Source organism: Saccopteryx leptura, chromosome 4 (assembly GCF_036850995.1).
Source record: "Saccopteryx leptura isolate mSacLep1 chromosome 4, mSacLep1_pri_phased_curated, whole genome shotgun sequence".
Taxonomy (NCBI): domain Eukaryota; kingdom Metazoa; phylum Chordata; class Mammalia; order Chiroptera; family Emballonuridae; genus Saccopteryx; species Saccopteryx leptura.
In genome coordinates this window covers 121995267-122015645 of record NC_089506.1, presented here as the reverse complement: position 1 = coordinate 122015645, position 20379 = coordinate 121995267, and the positions used below count along the sequence as shown (strand labels likewise).

Below are 20379 nucleotides of genomic sequence, written 5' to 3'. Positions count from 1 at the left end.
CCGCCCCCATAACCCCAATGGGGAGCCGGGGTAAGGCAGCTCAAGTTTCCAAAGGTACATTACTAAAGAAACATCGCATCATGCATCATCCCATGATTCGTGTTTGATTCTGACCCTGCAGTTTTTAAGAAGGACAACATGTCTTCTGGAACTGAGGGAACTGCAAGCACTGGTTTTCATGTCCTGCAGGGGCAGCCCCCACACCTGTGAAACAGTCTGCACAGGTGAGGCCTCATTCTTGGCCTTCTAGAATAGCAACACTGTGGCTCTAGGACCTCTCCTTCCTTTAATCTCTACAGCCTCTAAAGAATGACAAACTCTACCAGGCAGACATCACAATAAAAAAAAAGACATTTTTTCTTTAAACAGTTCACATTTATTATATATAACAATAAAAAAATCTTGTAAAGACTATCAGTATTGTATTACCCAGAGTGAGGTAATAAGTTTACAAAACATTTACAGAATTTGATATGTAAATAATGCATTTAGGGAGAAAAGTGAATTAAGACACTAGTAATAGAGGGAAACCAAAAGAATCATTAGTGCTGGAAGAGGCAAAGTGACAGCAGCTTCTGCAGGAGTGCAGGGCACTGAGAGGACAGATGACACAGCCGCGCCCGCATGGGGACAGTGGTACTGTTACTCATGAGAACCTGCAAGCATCCATGCGGGCCTGTGCTTGACCCTTGGGAGATAAAACAGTGCCACTTCTGAGTCAACTTAAAAAGAACAGATCTTCAGACTGGGGGGGGGGGGGGGGGGGGATGGCTGTGATTCAAAGAGTTCTACAAACATCCCTGGGGTGATGTGGATTGTTGACTGAAGTGTTTTCTTGCCAGCTGTCAACAAAATCGCCATCTGAGACACAGAGAAAGAGAGAAAGAGGGACCATCTTCAGGTCCTTATAACTTGGACACGGGAAGCACCGACTGGAAGCAGCAACTAATCCTACTATGCCATTTGGACAGAAACCTCTGGGTGCTGGTGAGAAACTTCTTTTCTCGCGAGGGGGGTGTGTGGGGGTGTACAGCTCAGCTCCAGGAGGCCAGCAACCACAAGAGAAGCCTGCACCGCCCCCCCCAGTGTGTGGGCAGGTACACGTCCATCACTGACCATGCCAGAGGGCTGCTCCACTTCTTCCAAGCCTTCCCGACACCTCCTCTCTGGGCCACACACACATGTCCTCCACAAAGCTCTCCAGCCTCACCAACAGCCACCTAACACCTTCAGAACAGACTGAGAACACAGCCCAGGTTCTGTACGTCATACACGCTGCTAACAGGGCACAGGCTTCAGAACTGGGCTTCAGAAGCACAGCCCTGCTGCACCCAGCATCACACATCACATCTTTGTCCTGGAGACTGACCTGGCGCAGCATTCAGACAGATTCACAAAAACCCGCTTTTCCAATCAAAAGCTGGAAAACGAGGACTGATACCAGACAAACCAGGCTTTGTAAATGGAAACAGAAAGGAAATGTAAAAGGCAAACCAATCTCATAACTGCTTTGTTTCTATGGAAAATCTTGTTACTAGGATGCAGGTCCTATTTGCCCTGCCCTGCATACACACGCTCCCAAGTCCACTTCTTTTTACAAAGACCCGGGGCTCCTACAAGCCACATGCTATTCTGAAGCAGCCACACTGACAGATTGCTGGTAAGTGAGTGAACAACAAGCAGTTCAGAATGGCAGGTGTGACTGACTAGTGCCTAGGAGGACTGTCTGGGTGCAGGGGAGATAAATCTGGAATAAGCTCAGAACGAACACATGCAGGCAGGAAGAGCAGCACACCAGAAGGAAGGGGAAAGAGTGCCTGCACCCAAGTTCACGCACAGATAGATCCTGCTCTGAAAGTACCAAAAAGATTTGAGAGGAGGAAAGACACAATCACGTTTAATGATGGCGGTGTTTTCCTGGTGTCATGGGAGCCCCGACCCACCAGCACCCACTGGAGAAGTGCAGATCCATTTGGCCTGGGCGCTGAGCTGTGGGTTCCCATAGGCTGCCTCTCAGTCCTTCCAACTTAAGTGGTGTCTGTTCTTAAGGTAGCTAGTGAGCTGTCACTTAATCCGTGGGCCAGGTTGACTAAGAGCAGGGAGAAGGAGAGGACTGCAGTTTGGGGAAAGGCTGGCAGCTTCTGCTTCACGTAGGTTACCTCTGAAGGATGGTGTAGGAATTCATCCACTAATCAACAGTGTGGAGGTTATGCGAAAGATTTTTGCTTCAATATTTGAGACAAAGTCAACCTCTTAATTGGTAATATAAACTATTTTCTTTCAAGATAGCCCTTGTGCTCTGGTTTGATTTTGTGCACACTGTATACAAAATCTATGGCTATTGCGTTAAAGGTTACAGAGAGTTTCGGGACCAATGACTACAGTTAGCATCTGGAGAGCTATCTGCTAGCTAAGGGTAAGAGGAGTCTGCACTGCGGCCGCTGGGCGGTGGAGTGCTCGGGCTGTCTGAGGCAGAGGCACTGCGGCACTACCTGGAAATCATGGAGCTGGAGTAAGACTGGCTGGAGGAGGTGGTGGCGGCACTCAGCTGGGAGAACCCACTGTGGCTGGACTCCAGGCTGGTCATAGAACCTCTGCAAACAGCACAGCAAGGGAACGAGGCATGAGGCCTGAGTGCCGCCCATTTCCCACACTGTCCTGCCAGCTTCCCACAGCCCTGCTCTCTGCACTCCCGCCCCCCCCCCCGCTTTATAACTCCCCCCAACACCAGCAGCACTAATGCAGCAGGGCAGGGTCCCCTAGGGACAAACTTCCCACTGCCCTTGCACACAGATGACACTGTGAAATGAGGACAATAAATGGCCCAAAGGTCACTTCTACCTGTACCCAGCCCTGCTGTCGTGGCTGAGCCCCTCTGCCATGCCAGGAGCTCATACCTGAAGTCCTCAGACCCGATCACTTCGGTGTAGTACATCACTTTACACTTGTGGGAGGACACCTGCAGGGAGGCCAACACATCATCCACTCGGGGCAGGCTGGTGGTGGCGCAGGCTGGCATGTTGTGGAACTTCCACTGCAGAATGTAGAAACCCGGCCACCGTGTCACATGGGAGCCCTGGAACGAGTCAGGCAGATGGCTCAGGAGGTCTCCCTTACAAGTCCCTGTCCTATGTGGGTCTGACAAAGCCGAGGGAGCCGTCTCCGGGTCCACTCAGACTCTGCAGTGGTCACTGACCACCTGGACAGGTGAGGGGCCTGCTACTTTGGTTCATTATCAGGGTTGCTCCCAGCCAGGCCTCTGCTAAGTGTTGGCAAGGCCACGGGGAGTGACACTCTGAGTCTTTCTGCCCCAGGACCCGCCACAGCGTATGGAGAAGAAGGCCAGAGAGAAGAGCTCAAGCGGGCCCATCACTCAAACTTGAGGGGGTCAGAAAAGGTCATATGAACCAGGAAATGCTTTCTGACACATATCCAATAATCTTACTAGCAGATTCTGGGGTAAAAGGATGTCCATCAAAACCAATTGTCACTCTGTGAAAAATACCTCCTCCATTAATTCTGGAATTAAAGACTGTAATATAGCTTAAAATATCCAATTGTAAAACTGAATAAGAGTTTCTTATACTCTGCTCCTAAGACCACCAAAACACTGACAGTCTTATCCCTAAAAACTGTAAAGGCAGCAAAATTATGTGTCTATTATGGAAGGCCTGAGCAGCCAAGAACTGCCATTTTGAGCATAAGCACTCAGAATTAACTGGCTGAAATTCTACAATGAACTGACGGAGCATTTTCAGATAAATTAGAATGCTTAGTAATGACACTTTATGGTCCCCTAAGTACTTGTTCTTCTCACTACTATTTAGGGTGATTTTCCTCTGCAGGAGAAAAATAGACCACGGTCAAAGATGTGCTGGTGGAAGTCCTGTGAAACCCAGCTGTGCATGCACGTGACTTCCCTTCCCTCCCAGGTGGCTTTTGTGAAGATACTTCTAAAGAAAACTCACACACTTCAGACTCACACACATGGATTCTGTGTAAAACCAGTCAGGCCTGAGTCCTTTTATTCCTAAGACTCCCCTGGCTCCTTGAGTCATTCTGATCAGAAATAGAACCAGACAGTTCTATCAGGTCTCCTGCAGACAGTGCCAGTTGTGCAGGGCAGGAAGGAGGCAACTGACCCTTCTCCAGACAAAACTGCCGAGCAGTGTTCCCGCTGGTCTCACCTGCACACTTTCTCCCTCCTTGCAAATCAGAGGCGACTCCACCATGCTGTAGTCCCGGCCCAGCTGCCAGGCCCTGTCTATGAGCTGCACATTGTTCCCTCCTGGAGAAGTAATGCTGTGCGCTCCCAGGGAGTCCTTTTTGGGGGGCTGTGGTGACCTCTTGGAGTGATAGATGTTGAAGACAATGTCCCCTTTGCACACATCAAAATCCCAAGTGATCACTGAAGAGGCATCTACAATCTGAATGAGAATCTGGAAGAAGAGATTGCATCAACCACCAAGGCAGTGAAGGACCCTGCTGTGCTGCTGTGTGCTCATGGGGCTTTCCAGCCCAGTTGTGTGTTAGGGGAGGAGAAATGTCCTATCAGCGTGTCCTTCACACAGATTCATAACCAACTACCAGGTTCCCACTCAGTTTCATTCACTCCACCACTGGGTCCCGCTACAGGTCATGGGCCCTGCTCTGCGCACTTCATGAGACACACCCACAATCCAAGATTTCCTGTTTTAGACAGGACTCTAAAATACTGGGTCCCAGCTGTGAAAACGTCTCAACAATACAAACAGGAAATCAGTCGAGAGGGTATACAAGTGGGCCCATGGACTGCTCTGGGCTGGGGAGCCGTGGGTAGGCCCAGAGCAGGTAGGAGTTGAATGAAGAGCACATAGAAGGAGGAACCACCCCCTGCCAGGGAGGCCCCTTTGCTCACAGTGGGACCATGGCAGCTGGAGGTAGGGGAGCCACGTGGCATGGGGGTGGGGGAAGGGCCAGGGGTTGAGTGCCAATCTAAAATCTACACTTTATATGGCACCCATATAAAGTTTTCCAGCAGGGAATTATCCAAGTTGTACTTTCAAAAGATTACTATGGGAGGGACATGAGAATTAAAACCAGCTGTGCAAAGTTATATATTCACTAAAACATTCCAGCAGAAGCCAGGGCCTGTGCACTCCCTCCGCCCCCGAGTGCGCCTGTGAGCCTCCCTCTGCACGGTGTCTTCAGCACTCTGCTTTGTCGAGCGCGCTTTTCCTTCAGCTGCACCACTACCCTTCTTCTGCTGAAACACCCCTTCAGAACTTTAGTAAAGAGCAGGCTCCATAAAGCACAAAGTCATGTCTAAGAATAACAGTGGCCCTAACCACTCGGCATTCTCTCTCTCCTGCAAAGTAGGTCGCCAGGGCAGCGCTCTCATAGATGTTAACCCCTCAACTGAAAGGCACCCTCTTTCCTGCCTTGATGACAGGACATTTAACTCAGCCTTCATTTGGCGGCGCCACTGTCCTTGATTTGTGCTTTACTTAACCCTCAAAGCAGAAATGAACTTTTCGGACAGAGAAACCCTAGCTACCCATTTTCACAGATAGCCAGTGACTCAAAAAACATAGTGTGCCACTAAGTTCTCCACCACGAACAAGAGTTGATGGTAACTTCAGAAAGGAAAAACAAGAACTATCTTCTTAAACTAGCCTCCAAATAAGAAATACAAATAATCCTTAAGATGCAGCCATGAAAATATGAGACTCCCTACAGAATCTGACTGGGGCACACCACATTTTTATCTCTGCCCATTGAAACCATAACAACAGTATCCACCTGTCCCACAAATTACAGGCAGATCATATGGGGAGACAGCAGAAATGGCAAGCTGCTGTGGCAGGAGGCCATTCTCTGAAAGCCACTGCCTAGTGCTGCCGTCCTCTCAATGTTGAAGCCACAATCTCACACTGGGGCTCAGGAAAAGGCAACTCAGTTGTGAGTTCTTTGCATCTCAGGTCACTCACAATGTCACAGGACACATAGCGTATGTAAAAATATAGGAAAACCTTGTCTGCACTACAATGTGACAGCAAAACAGGAAATTTCTCTTCTATTAGACTAACATAAAATGGGGACATTCCTTTAAAATATAAAACTCAGTCAACAAAAAACAAAAAATGAAATTCCTATGTAATTATAAATAAACCTAAAAGTCAAGCTGCCATGCACACCTCCATGCTCGGGTCTCTGTGCGCTGGAGGGAGGGGCTGCCTCATCCCCAGGTGCTCTGCCTGGGAACAGCTACCTGCAGTTCTGAGACGCTTGCCCAATAAAAGTCTAAAGACAAAGGCTGGCCAAAGCATTTGATTCTTCTAAACTGAACCCTACAGGGATGATCTACTGGTGACTCTGCAGGGAGAGGAGGTCCAGCATCCCGCACGCCCGTCCCACAGGCGCACCTCGTGTGGGGTGCCTTTGAAAACGCTGGCAGACTGGTAGATGGTCTCGGTCCAGAGCTTGAGGTCTTCATTCTCTAGCTCCTCTGCAGTCCGATACAGAGACTTGGGCACCAGCCCGCCCTCTGGTACTTCACACTGGAAAGGGAAACATGGCCATGAAAGCTGTGCAAACACAGCACAGCCCTCCCTGAGCATCAAAGCTCAGGTGAGCCACAGTCTAGCAGGGCCAAACCTGTGCTGCTGAGGGAACGGACACCCAGCGTGTATCAAACACTCTGTGATACTTATTAGCAACACAACTGTCAGAACCCAATGAGACGCATGTGTCTTGCTATAAATAAGACTAAGTCGAAGCTGATTTACCGGAGAATTCACATTAATGTGCACGAGTGCTGGGCTCAATTATTAGAGAAAGGATCTCTGGTTTTTATGAGAATGACAAGTATTAATACTGCACTGTAAAGGAAACATTATGTTAAGAAAGGGGTTTATTCTCAGCAGCTTATAGGCATTATTTTTATTATAGGAAATTACAGTCAAAATACATATCAACAATGAAAGCTCCATGTCTACCTCAAGTCAAATGGTCAGTCCTGACATCAGCCAAAAAATAATAAAAGAGATTGACTGAAACAGGTTAAACTGAATCAGAATCTGTTCATTTCATAAATTTCCTAACTGACCTTGACACAGTGACTTCATACAACTCATAAAATCCAAATGCTTCCCGGATTATCAGTCCTGGGCAGTGATCACACAGAAAACAAACGTGACTAAACCCCATCACAGCAATGGCGTCACGCTGGAAGACTTCACAATGACATGTGGTGAAATGCTCTCGTGCAGGAAAGCAGAGTGAGTGCCACCTCTGTGACAGCCTGGACAGCAGCACAGAAGGCAGAGGAAGTCTCACAGGCCAGAGCATGGTGACTTCCTTCAGTTATAAGGACCCTCCCATTGTGAAGATGTCACGGCAGTCAGTGACAAACAAGCAGCACTGGCCACGAGTCAGGCCAGTCTCCTGCTACAGTTCTCATTTTCGTAGCAGCAACTGCATAAGCGGTTCTCTTACGTAACATGAGTTACTTGTGGGCTTCCACAAACCTGACCTCAGGGTTTCCTAGTCATGGGCACTTGGAAAGTGAGGGACCTGTCATTTGCACAGCACAATGATACACTGGCAATTTTTTATGGCAGAACTGATGAACTTGGAGCTGGATTCAAACACTGTTTAAATTCCTGTAACCATCCAGATTTTCCTAAAAGCCCACTTCATTAGGTAAATACATGAGCCAGATATGCATGTACATATCCTGACAGATAATTTTATTTGCTGTGAAGAATAAGAGAGATCCTTTCTCTAATAAGAACTTGACTTATGATGCCATGACTTCCCACTGGCTGCAGCCGTCCCTCTGCAAGTCACTGGGCCTCCTCAGTTCCCCTCACCCTGCTATCAGGTGGTTGAGCGAGCCCGAGACTGTGAGGTCCTTAGGGAACTAAACTTCTGATTCCTTCATCACAGTGCAGGGTATAGAAATGGAGGCATTTGCCTGATAATCTAGCAACTCAATGTATTAAAAATCCCAAGTAACATAAAAGAGAACTAATTCCCTTCGTTTATGTCCTTTAAAATGTTATCCTAATTTGTCAGTGGGAAAATCTTGAGGATCACTTTGATTTTTTAATAGTGTTTTTAAAAAATGCACAGCTCCTCTAAAACAGTTAAAATCTGATTTCTACCAAGCTGAGGGACTTGCCAAGCTGCAGTTAGATTAGACTCTAGCACACATTTCCACTGATATTTAATGATGAGGAAATGTGCGTGTTATCAGAAATTACTTAATGGTGGGTCTCAGAGATGCCAGCCAAAAATAATAAAAACAAAAATAATCCAAATTAAAAGTTCTGAAGATCAGTTGTGCAAACCAACATTACATTTCCTCTTCATAAGTAGCTGAAGGCACAGCCCCTGCCTAAGTACCTACCATGCACTCCCCGCCCAAGAAATCTGGGATGATCTCTTTGTCGATGTAATCCAGCAGGCCGCCTGGGCCCTGGTAATCGTTTCCCGCGTAAATAAGGAATTTCCTTCTGGTGTTGTCATCGATGAATGGACTAACCTGTCAATAAAAGAAATCCTGTGATCCTATGGTTATCTTTGCTTGGCTGTCTCATTTTCAGAGATTAAGGTTATATTATGAGTGGGAAAGAGAATTTGAGCTTGATATGCTTTTTCTGTCAAGTCCATTTGCATGACATTAGGACACTCAGGAATTCTTTCTTTCCTAAACAATTTGAGAAATTTTATGTCTTCCATGTTAACTGTTTTTTCCCTAACTAGCTAGGATTTAGTCACAGACACATGGATATGAATGCATGCATGTCTGCCTAACAGTCGCTGCAAACCAGCATCTAACCCACCAGTGTCCAGAGGACAGGAAACACCCGGGGAGCCCGCAGTATCAGCAGACGGCCCAGTGTCTCAGGGTAGTTGGCTTCCACCACCTCAATGATGCGCAGCAGGGCCTTGACGCCAGGTCTCCACAAGTGGCGCATGTTCAGTCCCTCCAGGTCCACCAGGCAGGTCCACGAACTGCAGGTGCGCAGATGTGTTATTCAAGAGGGGATACTTAGCAAACTGGGTCCCTTAGCTATTTTTTTCTCTTTAATATTATAAAATCGTCATTTATATCCATTTTTGAAAAATTCCATTCCAGTTTTTAAAATTACAGTGTTATGAACTACACTTCTATCTGCTTGTCTAAGACATATGAAATCAGTGTGGTGGGACCAACCCCTGCACCCTCAAAGTGATTGGCAGCTAATAGACAATGAATAAAATCCTCGGTCTGATACACCAAGTGATCCAGCAAGCGAGGCACATGCTTTGCTGGACAGGCGGAGCCACTCCTAGCAAGCTCATGGGGCAGGCTCTGCGCCCGAATGTGCAGCGCCACAAGTGCTCTCTGATAGAGCACTGTCTTGGGAGCTGAGAACACAGCATGAACAAAACCCTCAGAGCCCTGCCCTCACGGAACTTAAGAGTCCAATGACAACCCACTCAGACTGAGGGCAGGGCAATATCTAGGGGGTTAGAAATACCAAATCCAGCAATGTCCCTCCTAACTGACCACATGACACATGTATCTATTTTCGATCTTTTAGTACACTATGAAAAACAGTCAACTATTTAGATTTGGATCTAAAAATCAAACCAGATTTGGATTCTAAAAATCAGCTAGAAATGTAAAGTCATATTCTCAATAAGCTGGAGAAAAAAACAAAATCTCATGTCTACCTGATGGGCCTGCCAAAAACTTTCGTGTTTTCTTCACATCGTCGTAGCCCTTCTTCATTGATGGAGAGAACCTGCGCACAAAGGGTCACAAATACTCCATGTAAGCCTAAGAAGGTAACACTACCACATCAATAATATAATATATTCTAGGGAAGCCTGTAAACCAAAACAGTCATCTATTCAGATTTTCTGATACACATAAAACATATCCCTGACAAAGACTCTCACTCTGTGGCAAAAGCAACCACTACCTCAAAGTGAGGTCACAGGAGGAGGCACCAGACAGGCAGGGAGGGAGTGACCTGCTTCTGAGTCTTCAGAACAAGCACCTCTGGACAAGCAGTGGTGACTGCTTGTTAAGTGGGGACACTGTAACAACACATGTAGCAGCCAAGAGAAAGGGCAATGTCAGACTGACTTTAAGCATAACTAAAGGGAACACTGTTTAGATAACAAACCTGTCCTGCACCCATACCTTTCTACTATTTCTCTGCACCCATGTGTGCGTGTGGACATGCCTGCATGCACGTGTAAGCACACACAGTGGTGGACGCTAACAGAATCCACAACAAAATGCTAACAGTGGATATTTTAGGAGAACTGAATTATACATAAGCCTTTTAGTTTTTTGCTTTTTAGTCTAAGGACTGTGTTCTCTTCATAACTTCCCACACTGTGGAGGCTGCAGTAGAGGGGATGAGCCTCGATTCAGGGACAAAGGAGACATTTATTTAGTCTAGAAGAAAGATGCTAAGAGCCTGGACTAAGAAAGTGTCAATGGAAAAAATACTATAGGCCCTGGCCGGTTGGTTCAGTGGTAAAGCATTGGCACGGTATATGGAAGTCCTGGGTTGATTCCCGGTCAGGGCACACAGAAAAAGTGCCCATCTGCTTCTCCACCTGTCCTCATTCTCTATCTCTTTCTTCCCCTCCCGCAGACAAGGCTACATTGGAGCAAAGTTGGCCCAGATGCTGAGGATGGCTCCATGGCCTCTGCCTCAGGCGCTAGAATGGCTCTGATTGAAGTGGAGCAACGCCCCAGATGGGCAGAGATTCGCCCCCTGGTGGGCATGTCGGGTGGATCCTGGTCGGGTGCATGTGGGAGTCTTTCTTTGCCTCCCTGACTGCCCGCCTCTCACTTTACAAAAAAAAAGAGGAAAGACTACTACAAAGAGGTCTGGTTTGAGGGACATCTCAAAAAGAGAGTGAGCATGGGAAAGTAGGAACCAATTCAATGTCGGACTCAAGGTCAAAAGATGACTAAGAATCAGCTCCCAAGCAGTCATCTTATGTGGTTATAGTGATTTTGTTTTGTAGATGCTTCCCGTGAACATTTTTATAATTTCTGTGCCTGCTTTTGAAAAATTTTCAAATATATTAATAGCTTTCTCTTTCTAATTACAAAAACAATGCCTGCTTGTCATAACAGGACAATTATAATGTCCCAAACCCACTGGCAGGGAAAGAAAGTGGGAGGCCTAAGGCAGCCTGGCACCCTGGACCCCATGAGCACTTACATATCTCAGCAGGGCCTCCTCCCCGAGGGCCCTTACCAAGCCTTTGGTGTCCATCTGCCCCAGCCTAAGCACATAGAGGGGCCGACCATCTGCAGGAGAGACAGAGGAAAGGTGTTATCAGCACTGTTTTGCTGTGATTCCAAGGATGCAGCTTTAAAAGCCACGACAAGGAAATGCACGCATGCTCTTGTGTATTCCAGAAAAGCTTCAAGTTCTTTCCTACTGAGAAGCAGCAGTGGCTTCTGTGTGTGGACAGGAGGTTCCCTCAACCTTTTCCCCAAAAAAACTGTGCATGGAAAAAACAAAAGCCCCCTGGACAGAGCTGCTTAGCAGGGTTATGGAGACATTTCGGCGCCAGTGAGGGGTCAAGGGTGCTCCACCTCTGTTCAGCTCTAACCACCTGCATTGACTGTGATGTCTGTCACACACTTAGCTCCTCCCTGAAACACCAGGGGCTGAGCAGAGCTCTAACTTCAGCAGCAAGGGACATCAGAATATTCAGTTTTCCTGTGAGTACAGAATGCTTTTATTTTCATTTCATAGGTTATCAAAAATTTAATATCAAGTGTTTTAAAAAGCCAGCTTTCCTTAATTCCCACCCTAAGAATCATGATAAATGAGGGCTTTCTAGAACTCTTAAATCCATAAAAACCAGCACATGTTGGCTCTACTTCTTTACAGCTCAGCAGTCTACTGAATGGAGCCTGAGAGGGACCTAGCTTTGACAAATCCCCACCACCAGAGCCAGCTCCACAGAGGGAGTATGATCCTGATGGCCAGTGTGTCCCTAGGAGCCAGTATTTTCTCGAGCCCTGCCTCTCGGGGCCACAGGAGAGCAGCAGGAAGGATGAGGGTAGATTACGGACCCAAGAAGACACTGAGACGTCTTCTGCTGTCAGCGGAGGGTCAGCACTGGCATCCTGACATGGGCCAACATTTTCCTGGTATTTATCACCTGGTAAACATCATCTCCTAGGGGACTGTGGGTCTAGATCTGGTCTAGTTAAGCAAAAAAGGTTTTTTTGTGCTCTCCAATCTTATTGAAAGGAAGATTTATAAAGTCTCTTCAAACACTAGTAAGATAAATTTAATGTCTTACTACCAAACTTTTTAATCTTTTGAGGTCACAAAGTGGAATAAATGTATGCTTCCAGTAAAAAATTAGTAAACCTACAATTAACCTGCAAAAGTACAGAAGATTAAGTCTGGAAAATGGACAAATCAGAGCTGCTCAATTTTGAAAGGGCCTGTCTAAAAGCGGGAAGAGGGAGTTCCAGGGCAAACCTGTGGCCTCTCTGTGTCTGGGATTCCATTCTGTCCACTGCCAGGAAACAGGGAGCATGCCTATGACAGACAACACAAGTCTCCCCGTGGGCAGGAGATGGAAAGCCCTCCAAATAAAACCGCTCATAAATCAACTTCACTTTAGGTGTGTCACTGTCCTTGGCCTAAGTTTTTGCTTACTCCCCAAAATGGAGCTGAAATTCTCGCTGTTCTGACATTGAAATCCTGGTTATACAATCTTACAGATAACTGTAAGGGTTTAACTCATTGAAGAGTTCCTTTACTAGCACTGTGCTCCTAAAAAAACTGCCTTCAATGTTTTGGTTGTTTAAGTATGTCCAAAAACTATATTTATTTAAGATAGGAACTGACGTAACTAGCCCAAGGGCAATGTGAGCCAGAAGGAAGAGGCAAAGAGCTCAGCCCTCCCGCATGCCCACGGGGATTTCCCAGGTAGGTTAGTGCCATACTGGCTGTGACACAGCATTGGTCTGCTCAGGCTGGGAGGGGAGGGACAAGGCACGCAAGGGCCCACTTAATTCTGTGGAAGGAGTTCTCCACACGTCCCGAACGTTGTCCTGAATGCCAACCTGACACACTACCTTTGTCGTGATGGTGCCAGCCTCCCGCATAGTAGTCCTGAAGGACCTGGGGAGGGTGCCAGGTGTCAAGAATGTAATCCACCTGGTGCTGCTTTCGCCAAGTCAAAGACTGACACATGATCTCTCTGGCTTTGTCTATATTGAAGTCTCGGGCACGTAAGAACCGAAGAATATGCTCGTCTTTTGGGATCTGTTGGGAGAGAAAGATTTTTCTAAGCAACGGTAAAAGCTGCTAAGGGAAAAAAAACAAGTTACCAAGGGAATAGAGCTCTAAAACTCTCACTTCTTACCAAAAGTAGGCTGCATTACTACACTATTTAAAATTCGCCTTTCTTAATGCTTCAGAAAACCAGCATTATTCATCTGAATAGTTTTTACAGTATTCTACTTTAGTTTCAGCAAAGTAGAGAAGGCATCAATAATTTAAATTATCAAATGCTTCAAAATTCACTAAGCTGGTCTATGAATTACAATGATTTCTGCACTTTTCTGTAATGTATGTGTATCATTAACAAGTTAAAAAAAGTGTTGGTTTTGCTAACACATGGGAACCTTCTCTAGAAAGACTGCACTAGTAGCGATCAATACATCGCTTCCCTGAGTAAAAACCAAAGCCAAGACCATGTCTGGGCCTCACTGGACCTACTGTCTTCCCCTATGGCCACGCACTCACTAATGCACATCACTCGCCTACAGGAAATGAGCTGTGGGTGGAAGCTGGAGCCTCCTAACTACCGACTTCTGGGAAAATAACTCTGTACTGAGAGGGCATGACTCAGAAAAATCCACCATAACATGGAAGTGGTTAAAATGACCTGGCTTCAAAACCTGACCTACCACACACTAGCTGCAAGACCTTGGGTAAGTTATTTAACATTTCTAAGTCCCAGTTTCCTCATGTGCAGACAGGGTGATCAAAACCACGTCCACCTCACTGGGCTGTTTGGAAGACTTTTGACATCTTAACACAGTGTCTAATACATGGTCAGTGCACAACAAATGGTCACTAATGTTCCTGTGGCTGTGTTCTTAATAGATGACACCAAGTCCACACCTGGGCTCCAGTAACCATGAGGGACAATTAGAGAGGCCGACTGCCTGTGATGCCTGGCTTCCCTTTACTAAGTAATGCTAGTAATGAGCCAGACACACCATCACACCTCCTCTCACTGCCAGTCCCCATTAGTATGAGGCTTATTTAAAAACCTCATTCTTATGAGGCTAAAATTCTATGAAAAACCTCAAAATCAAAGCTCAAGCTTTTCTAATCTCTGAACAATCTGTGAACTCCTTCAAAGCGTTCTAGAACTGCAATTGTTTTCAAGCAAGATCATTCTCTGTAAAACATGGAAGAACACAGGTAATTATACGCAGAAAGGCACCGTGGCCTGCCACAAGGGACTTGATGCTACACAGAAACACAGATGCAATGACTTTCAGATTGGAAGCATCAGGCTCAGCTATGGCAATCAGGGACCTTAACTCTGAGGAACTGTGGATGGGACCAGGGACCGGTTTCACAGAAAGCACCCCCACACACGGTGCCGATTCTCACTTTGCCCTTGTGGGTCTCCTGGAGCCATTGGCGAAGCCGGATCAGGCAGCTCTCCTGCAGTGGAGTCAAGTCACCCAGGTACCTCTTGATGTAGTCTGCATCCAGTTTGTCTGAAATAGAAGTCATATGCGATCATTTACAACAAGAACACTAGAAGAGAAGTATTCCAGAGTCCTGCTCAGCGGAGCTCAGGTGTGGTTCCGAGTCCCAGAACTCAGTGACACCACAGGACTACAGAGGGAAACCAGCCAGCACAGGACACCTCAAGGACAGCCTCTGAAATCAACTCCCTGAATGACCACAGGTACACTTGCTGAAAGTCTGTTGTATTCTCTAATTGCCAGGTCACCACCATTTGCAAAATTTTAATTCTATTTATAATAGAATGGCGGCTATACCAGATACTTAATGACTTTTAATTCAAAGTTATATAAAAAGAACTTAGATAATAATAATTTGGACCTATCTTGAATACAGCTGTGTTCAAGAATACAAGAAACCTTTTTCATGATAACACACAAACTGCAAAAATGAGGTAAAAATTAAGTATTGCGAAGAAAAATTCACAAGGTGCAAAAACAGAATGTATCCCAAAACCAATGAGACATCTGCCACCTGTTCAAAGCCAGCCAATGGCACAGTTTAACTATAGTGAAGAATTCAGGAAAAGAGAAATACCAACAATTTAACAAAGCTCCCGAATGACAGAATTTTCTCGTGTTTTCTTCTTTTACAATGGGCATCACTCTGAGAAACAAAAAAGGTAGGGGTGTGTGTGTCACACACACATGAAGAGTAGCACAGCAGCTAAAAGCAGACTCTGGAGCCAGCCACTGGTCTAATCCCAGCCCTGCCACTAACAGCGTGACTCTATGCAAGTGACTCAACTTCTCTGGGCCTCAGAAAAGCGTTTCCAACCTAAGAGGAACCACTATTAAATAAGTGTTCATAAAGGGCTTATGACAGCGCCTGACACATAGCATAAAAAGCAATGATGACAGAGTTGTGTTTAAAACATCAGTTGCTACCTTACATTCATTAAAGATGCCTTCAACTGAAATGAAAACCTTTCCTGGTGCCATAACTTCACATAACCCTTCCTGCCCATTAAAAAAAATTCTAAGCTTCTTTATTCTAAGAAACAGGTGCTAGGGGAACTGGAACAGGTAGAGAATAGAGGAGGACAGTTCGTGTCACTAGCTAGTCTTGCTCTCAGAATGAACCCACCGTCGGGGGTCCCCACCACAGGCTCAGGGGCTGCGCTAGGGGTACTGAGGGCCTCGCTGCCCAGCCCTTCCTTCTGCGCAGCGTCTGGGACCACAACAGCCAATGACGCTGCTTGCTTCCTGCACGATACAGATGTCTCTGAAGAGGGTGCGAAGGAGGGAGGAGTCCAGCGGGGTACAAACGTTATGCCTTCTTCCTCTAGCTGATGAAGGTAGTACTCAATGATTTCTTTTCCCTTTAAACAAAATCAACGTTAAAGTTAGTATATATTCACCATTCAAATTATTCATCCCTCACAGGTTTTTAAAACACTAATAAAAACTGAATTGCTTTGGAATAAACAGAAAAAAGTCAAATGCCTTTGCATTTGTTTCTCTTATTTTACTTCTCCTTCTCCAAAAACCTAAGAAATGCTACATAAGGGGGCAGGACTTTGATGACGAATTAAAGCACAGGTTTACCACGTTGGCACTCAATACCACACTGTGTCTCAATCCAAATTCTTTCTTAGGCCCCCAAAATAAAACAAGCCTTCAAAAAGCATTCATAATCCCATACTGATCCATTTCAAAATCCAAATCCCACAACATAATGAGTAGCCGCATAAAAATGGAAGAAAAGTTCTTCCATGGCAGATGAACTGAATGAGCAAAGGTGGGATGGAGAGGTCACCTGGTAAAGCCCCTCGGGGTGCAGGCTGCCTGCCCGCAGAGCCTGAGGGCCCCCAGGCCACTGCTGTGAGTGGCTGCTCCCACCTTGCCCCACCCTTCACCTTCCTGGCGATTTCATGCTCCACATTGAGATGCCCTGGCCAGTGGCTACATGCTCCTCCTTACTTCACTGGCAACAAGCATTCTCTGAACCTGAGGAAGCCTTCCCCTCCCTGGGATCTAAAGGCAAGGGGTAAAGTCAGAACAGTTCTTCTCCACCCCCCCGGCTGGGATCTCTAACTTCCCTCTTCCCAGCCTCCGAAAAAGCCTGCCAGCTCAAATTTTCCCAGGGACGCCTGCCCACCCTTTCCCATAACACCCTAAGATATAGACTCACTTTTTTAATGTTGCTGGTATATTGTTTCATTGCAATTTTTTCCACTGTACTTTCAAAACCAAAGAAAGATTTAATATCTAAACTGGCAGACTGTTCAAAACAGGTCCAATCATCATTTTCAGGGTGAACCTGCAAATAAATGAGAAAACAGTTCATTAACTACAGAATTAACATCCAAGAATAGCATTTATCTGCTCCTCAAGCAACTGGTCACCAGAAGAAAATACTTACTTCACTAATAATGTTACTTTCATGAAAGGAGGAGAAAAGAAAAATTACAGAGAGGTCCAAAATCATGAAAAAAACCAAAACAGTATTTCTAAAATATTCTAATAATGACTTTATAAGGAGAGCTTTACTGTCATTCTTGATTCATTCCTTCATTCACATATACTGAGTGGAGTTCTCCATTATAAACAAAACAACCTGACCAGGCGGTGGTGCAGTGGATAGAGCCTCGGACTGGGACGCAGAGGAACCCAGATCAAAGCCCCAAGGTCACCAGCTTGAGCATGGGCTTATCTGGTTTGAGCAAGGCTCAACAGCTTGGACCCAAGGCCACTGGCTTGAGCAAGGGGTCACTTGGTCTGCTGTAGCCCCCCAGTCAAGGCAAATATGAGAAAGCAATCAATGAACAACTAAGGTGTCACAACAAAGAATTGACGTTCCTCATCTCTCTCCCTTTCAGTCTGTCCCTATCCCTTTCTCTGTCTGTGTCACACACAAAAATTAAATAAAAATAAAACAATCCCTCACTCATGGGGTTTACAGTCTAGCAGAAGGAGACAACTAGCCATAAACATGATTAGGTAAGAAAGTGCATCACTGCTGGAGAATAAGTGTTATGGAAAAAAGAAAAGGTGGAGCAAGGTTAAAACAATGGGGAACGGGATGGGGGGGCAGGCTACAGAGTTAAACCAGGTGTTCTGGCTGGCTTCCTCAAGAAGGGAGGTCTGAGCAAAGACTGGAGGAAGCTGGGTGGGAGTCAGGGAGGACTGGGGACAAGTGCTCCTGGAGAGGTGCCCCTGGAGTGGTCCTTTGTGGAGGCACACCTGTACCATCAGGGACAGCCAGATGCAGCGGGACAGCCAGAAAGGCAGGACAGCAGAGGCATGATCTTGGAATGAAATACCCAGACACTGCTGGGCTCCAGCCCAGAGACGTGTGACATGATCTGACACACTGCCTGAGGACCCTCTGGATTCAGGGCTGACACACTACAGGGAGTGAGTGAGAAACAGAGGAACCAGTAAGTTATTTTAATAATCCAATAAGAGAAGTTCTGGAAACGGTGCTTAAGCAGTGAATATAAAGAGCAGATCAATGCACTCAGTGCCGCTCTTAGAGGTCCCAGTGTCATGGGTCCTTCAATATATGTCACTGCAGTATTGGAATGGATAGAAAAGAAGCTGTATAGTGAAGTGGTAGCTAAATATAGTCAAAGCATCACCTGGTTACCTCCATGCTGAGTGAACCAGGGAAAGAAGTGACAGAGTCTGACAAAGACTATGGGCGCTATGCACAGCAACACAGGGCACGTCCTTGCCAAGTGCAGTACTCACAGTGTAGCAGCAGTGCTCCTTAATGATGACCCGATTGGCAAACGTCTCATTATGCGCCTCAATGTGCAAAGTACGTTCCCGAGAATTCAGTGAGTTTTTCTGGACAAAATAAACATAGTCAACTCCGGCAATCTGAAAAAAAGAAATAAAGAAAAAAAAGATTTATTAGTACCACCCAATTGCACTACAAGCTGTGAGTGTAATTCATTTTGGTTTGGGGGTGCCTCCTCAGAGGGCCTGTGGTCACCTTTTTCAGCAGTCTGGGTGCGTCTATGTCCAGTTTGCAACGTCTTTCTATAACGTGAATAGCCCCATCCTCACTCTTGAATTCACTCACAGTGTCACTGTCCATGAACATCGGAATCAAAGGACATGTAGGAAATCTCCTTTCATAGGCCTATATACATTTGGAAAAAAAGGAATTGACAGTTTGTCACTGATATTCTCCCTGGAGTAAAATCATCTCTTACTGAGCCTGACCAGGTGGTGGTGCAGTAGATAAAGCATCAACCTGGGATGCTAAGGACCCAGGTCCGAAACCCCAAGGTTGCCGGTGTGAGTACGGGCTCACCAGCTTGAGCATGGGGTTACTGGCTTGAGTGTGGGATCACAGACATGACCTCATGGTTGCTGGCTTGAACCCAAAGTTCACTAGCCTGAAGCCCAAGGTCACTGGCTCAGCTGGAGGCCCTTGGTCAGGGAACATATGAGAAGCAACCAATGAACAACTTAAAGTGTCATAACAAGTTGATGCTTCTCGCTTCTCACCTCTCCCCCTTCCTCTCTCTCTCTCTCTCTCTTTCATTCTAGCTTAAAAAAAAAATCATCTCGCCTGACCTGTGGTGGCACAGTGGATAAAGCGTCGACCTGGAAATGCTGAGGTCGCCAGTTCAAAACCCTGGGTTTGCCTGGTCAAGGCACATATGGGAGTTGATGCTTCCAGCTCCTCCCCACCTTCTCAGTCTCTCTCTCTCCCTTTCTCTCTCCTTTCTAAAATGAATAAATAAAATTAAAAAAAAAAAAAACTTACTAAAAAAAAAAATCATCTCTTACTGAGACATCACAACTATCTACATCTTTATATCTTCAGCTTTCACTAAGAAAGAAAAAGACTCTTGATGTTCATGGAATGGAAGACTCAACATAGTGAAGAGGCCACCCTTGCCATGTGGATATAGAGGTTTCACATAGTCATCCTGGCTGAATGGCTCGCTTGTCTGGAACATTGTCTTGCAATGCAGACGTGGCTGGTTCAGTCCTTGGCTGGGGAACATACAGAAACTTATTGAGGTTTCACATAGTCTATCTAAATTCTTGCTAGCTAGTTTTTATTTGTAGCTATAGACAAGATTATTTTAAAATTTATACAGAAAGGGAAAAGAACTGAAACAATTTTTTAAAAAGAGCGAATTAGGAGGAATCAGTATATCTGGTATTCAGGCTCACTATCTAAGCCACCAAACTGCAGGCCACGCAGTACCGGCAGACAGATGTGCAGGTAAACAGACAGAGCAGCTGGCCATAACTGATTTCTAACAAAGGTGCAAAAGCAACTCAAGGGAAGAGGAACAGTCTTTCAACAGATACCCCTGGAGCAACTGCACACCCACAGGCACAAAAATGGACTTCACCCCAAACCCCATCGAATTATACAAAATTTACCTCAAAACGGTCACAGATTTAAACACTTTTGTATCATTTTGAAATGATGAGATTATAGAAATAGAAACTATATTGGTGGTTGCCAGGGGCGAAGGAAGGGGTAAAGCAGGCTGGATGTGGGTGGTACTATACCAGGGCCACCAGTGGGAGGGATACTTGGAAAGTGTTCTGCATCTTGATGGCATCAGTGTCAACATCCTGGTTGGAAAGATGTACTA

At 45.9% G+C, this 20379-nt stretch overlaps 1 protein-coding gene across 11 annotated transcripts in view; it reads right to left on the bottom strand.

Moving 5' to 3' along the window:
- Window positions 1-353: 353 nt before the first annotated feature.
- SEC14L1 (SEC14 like lipid binding 1) overlaps window positions 354-20379 on the bottom strand; it is a 57682-nt gene continuing 37656 nt past the window's right edge. For 7 of the 11 annotated variants that reach the window (XM_066381313.1, XM_066381315.1, XM_066381316.1 and 4 more), the window contains 15 exons: window positions 18747-18896; window positions 18500-18631; window positions 16938-17066; window positions 15891-16125; window positions 14664-14773; window positions 13109-13298; window positions 11223-11311; window positions 9706-9776; window positions 8829-9000; window positions 8393-8527; window positions 6405-6539; window positions 4188-4439; window positions 2898-3076; window positions 2493-2594; window positions 354-861 (listed from right to left, as the gene is read on the bottom strand). In XM_066381313.1, the coding sequence (XP_066237410.1) occupies window positions 846-861; window positions 2493-2594; window positions 2898-3076; window positions 4188-4439; window positions 6405-6539; window positions 8393-8527; window positions 8829-9000; window positions 9706-9776; window positions 11223-11311; window positions 13109-13298; window positions 14664-14773; window positions 15891-16125; window positions 16938-17066; window positions 18500-18631; window positions 18747-18896 (2097 nt within the window). In that variant the 3' untranslated portion in view covers window positions 354-845. Of the gene's footprint in view, window positions 2595-2897; window positions 3077-4187; window positions 4440-6404; window positions 6540-8392; window positions 8528-8828; window positions 9001-9705; window positions 9777-11222; window positions 11312-13108; window positions 13299-14663; window positions 14774-15890; window positions 16126-16937; window positions 17067-18499; window positions 18632-18746; window positions 18897-20379 lie in introns of all 11 variants that reach the window. The other 4 variants (XM_066381322.1, XM_066381323.1, XM_066381321.1 and 1 more) reach the window with 3 other exon arrangements.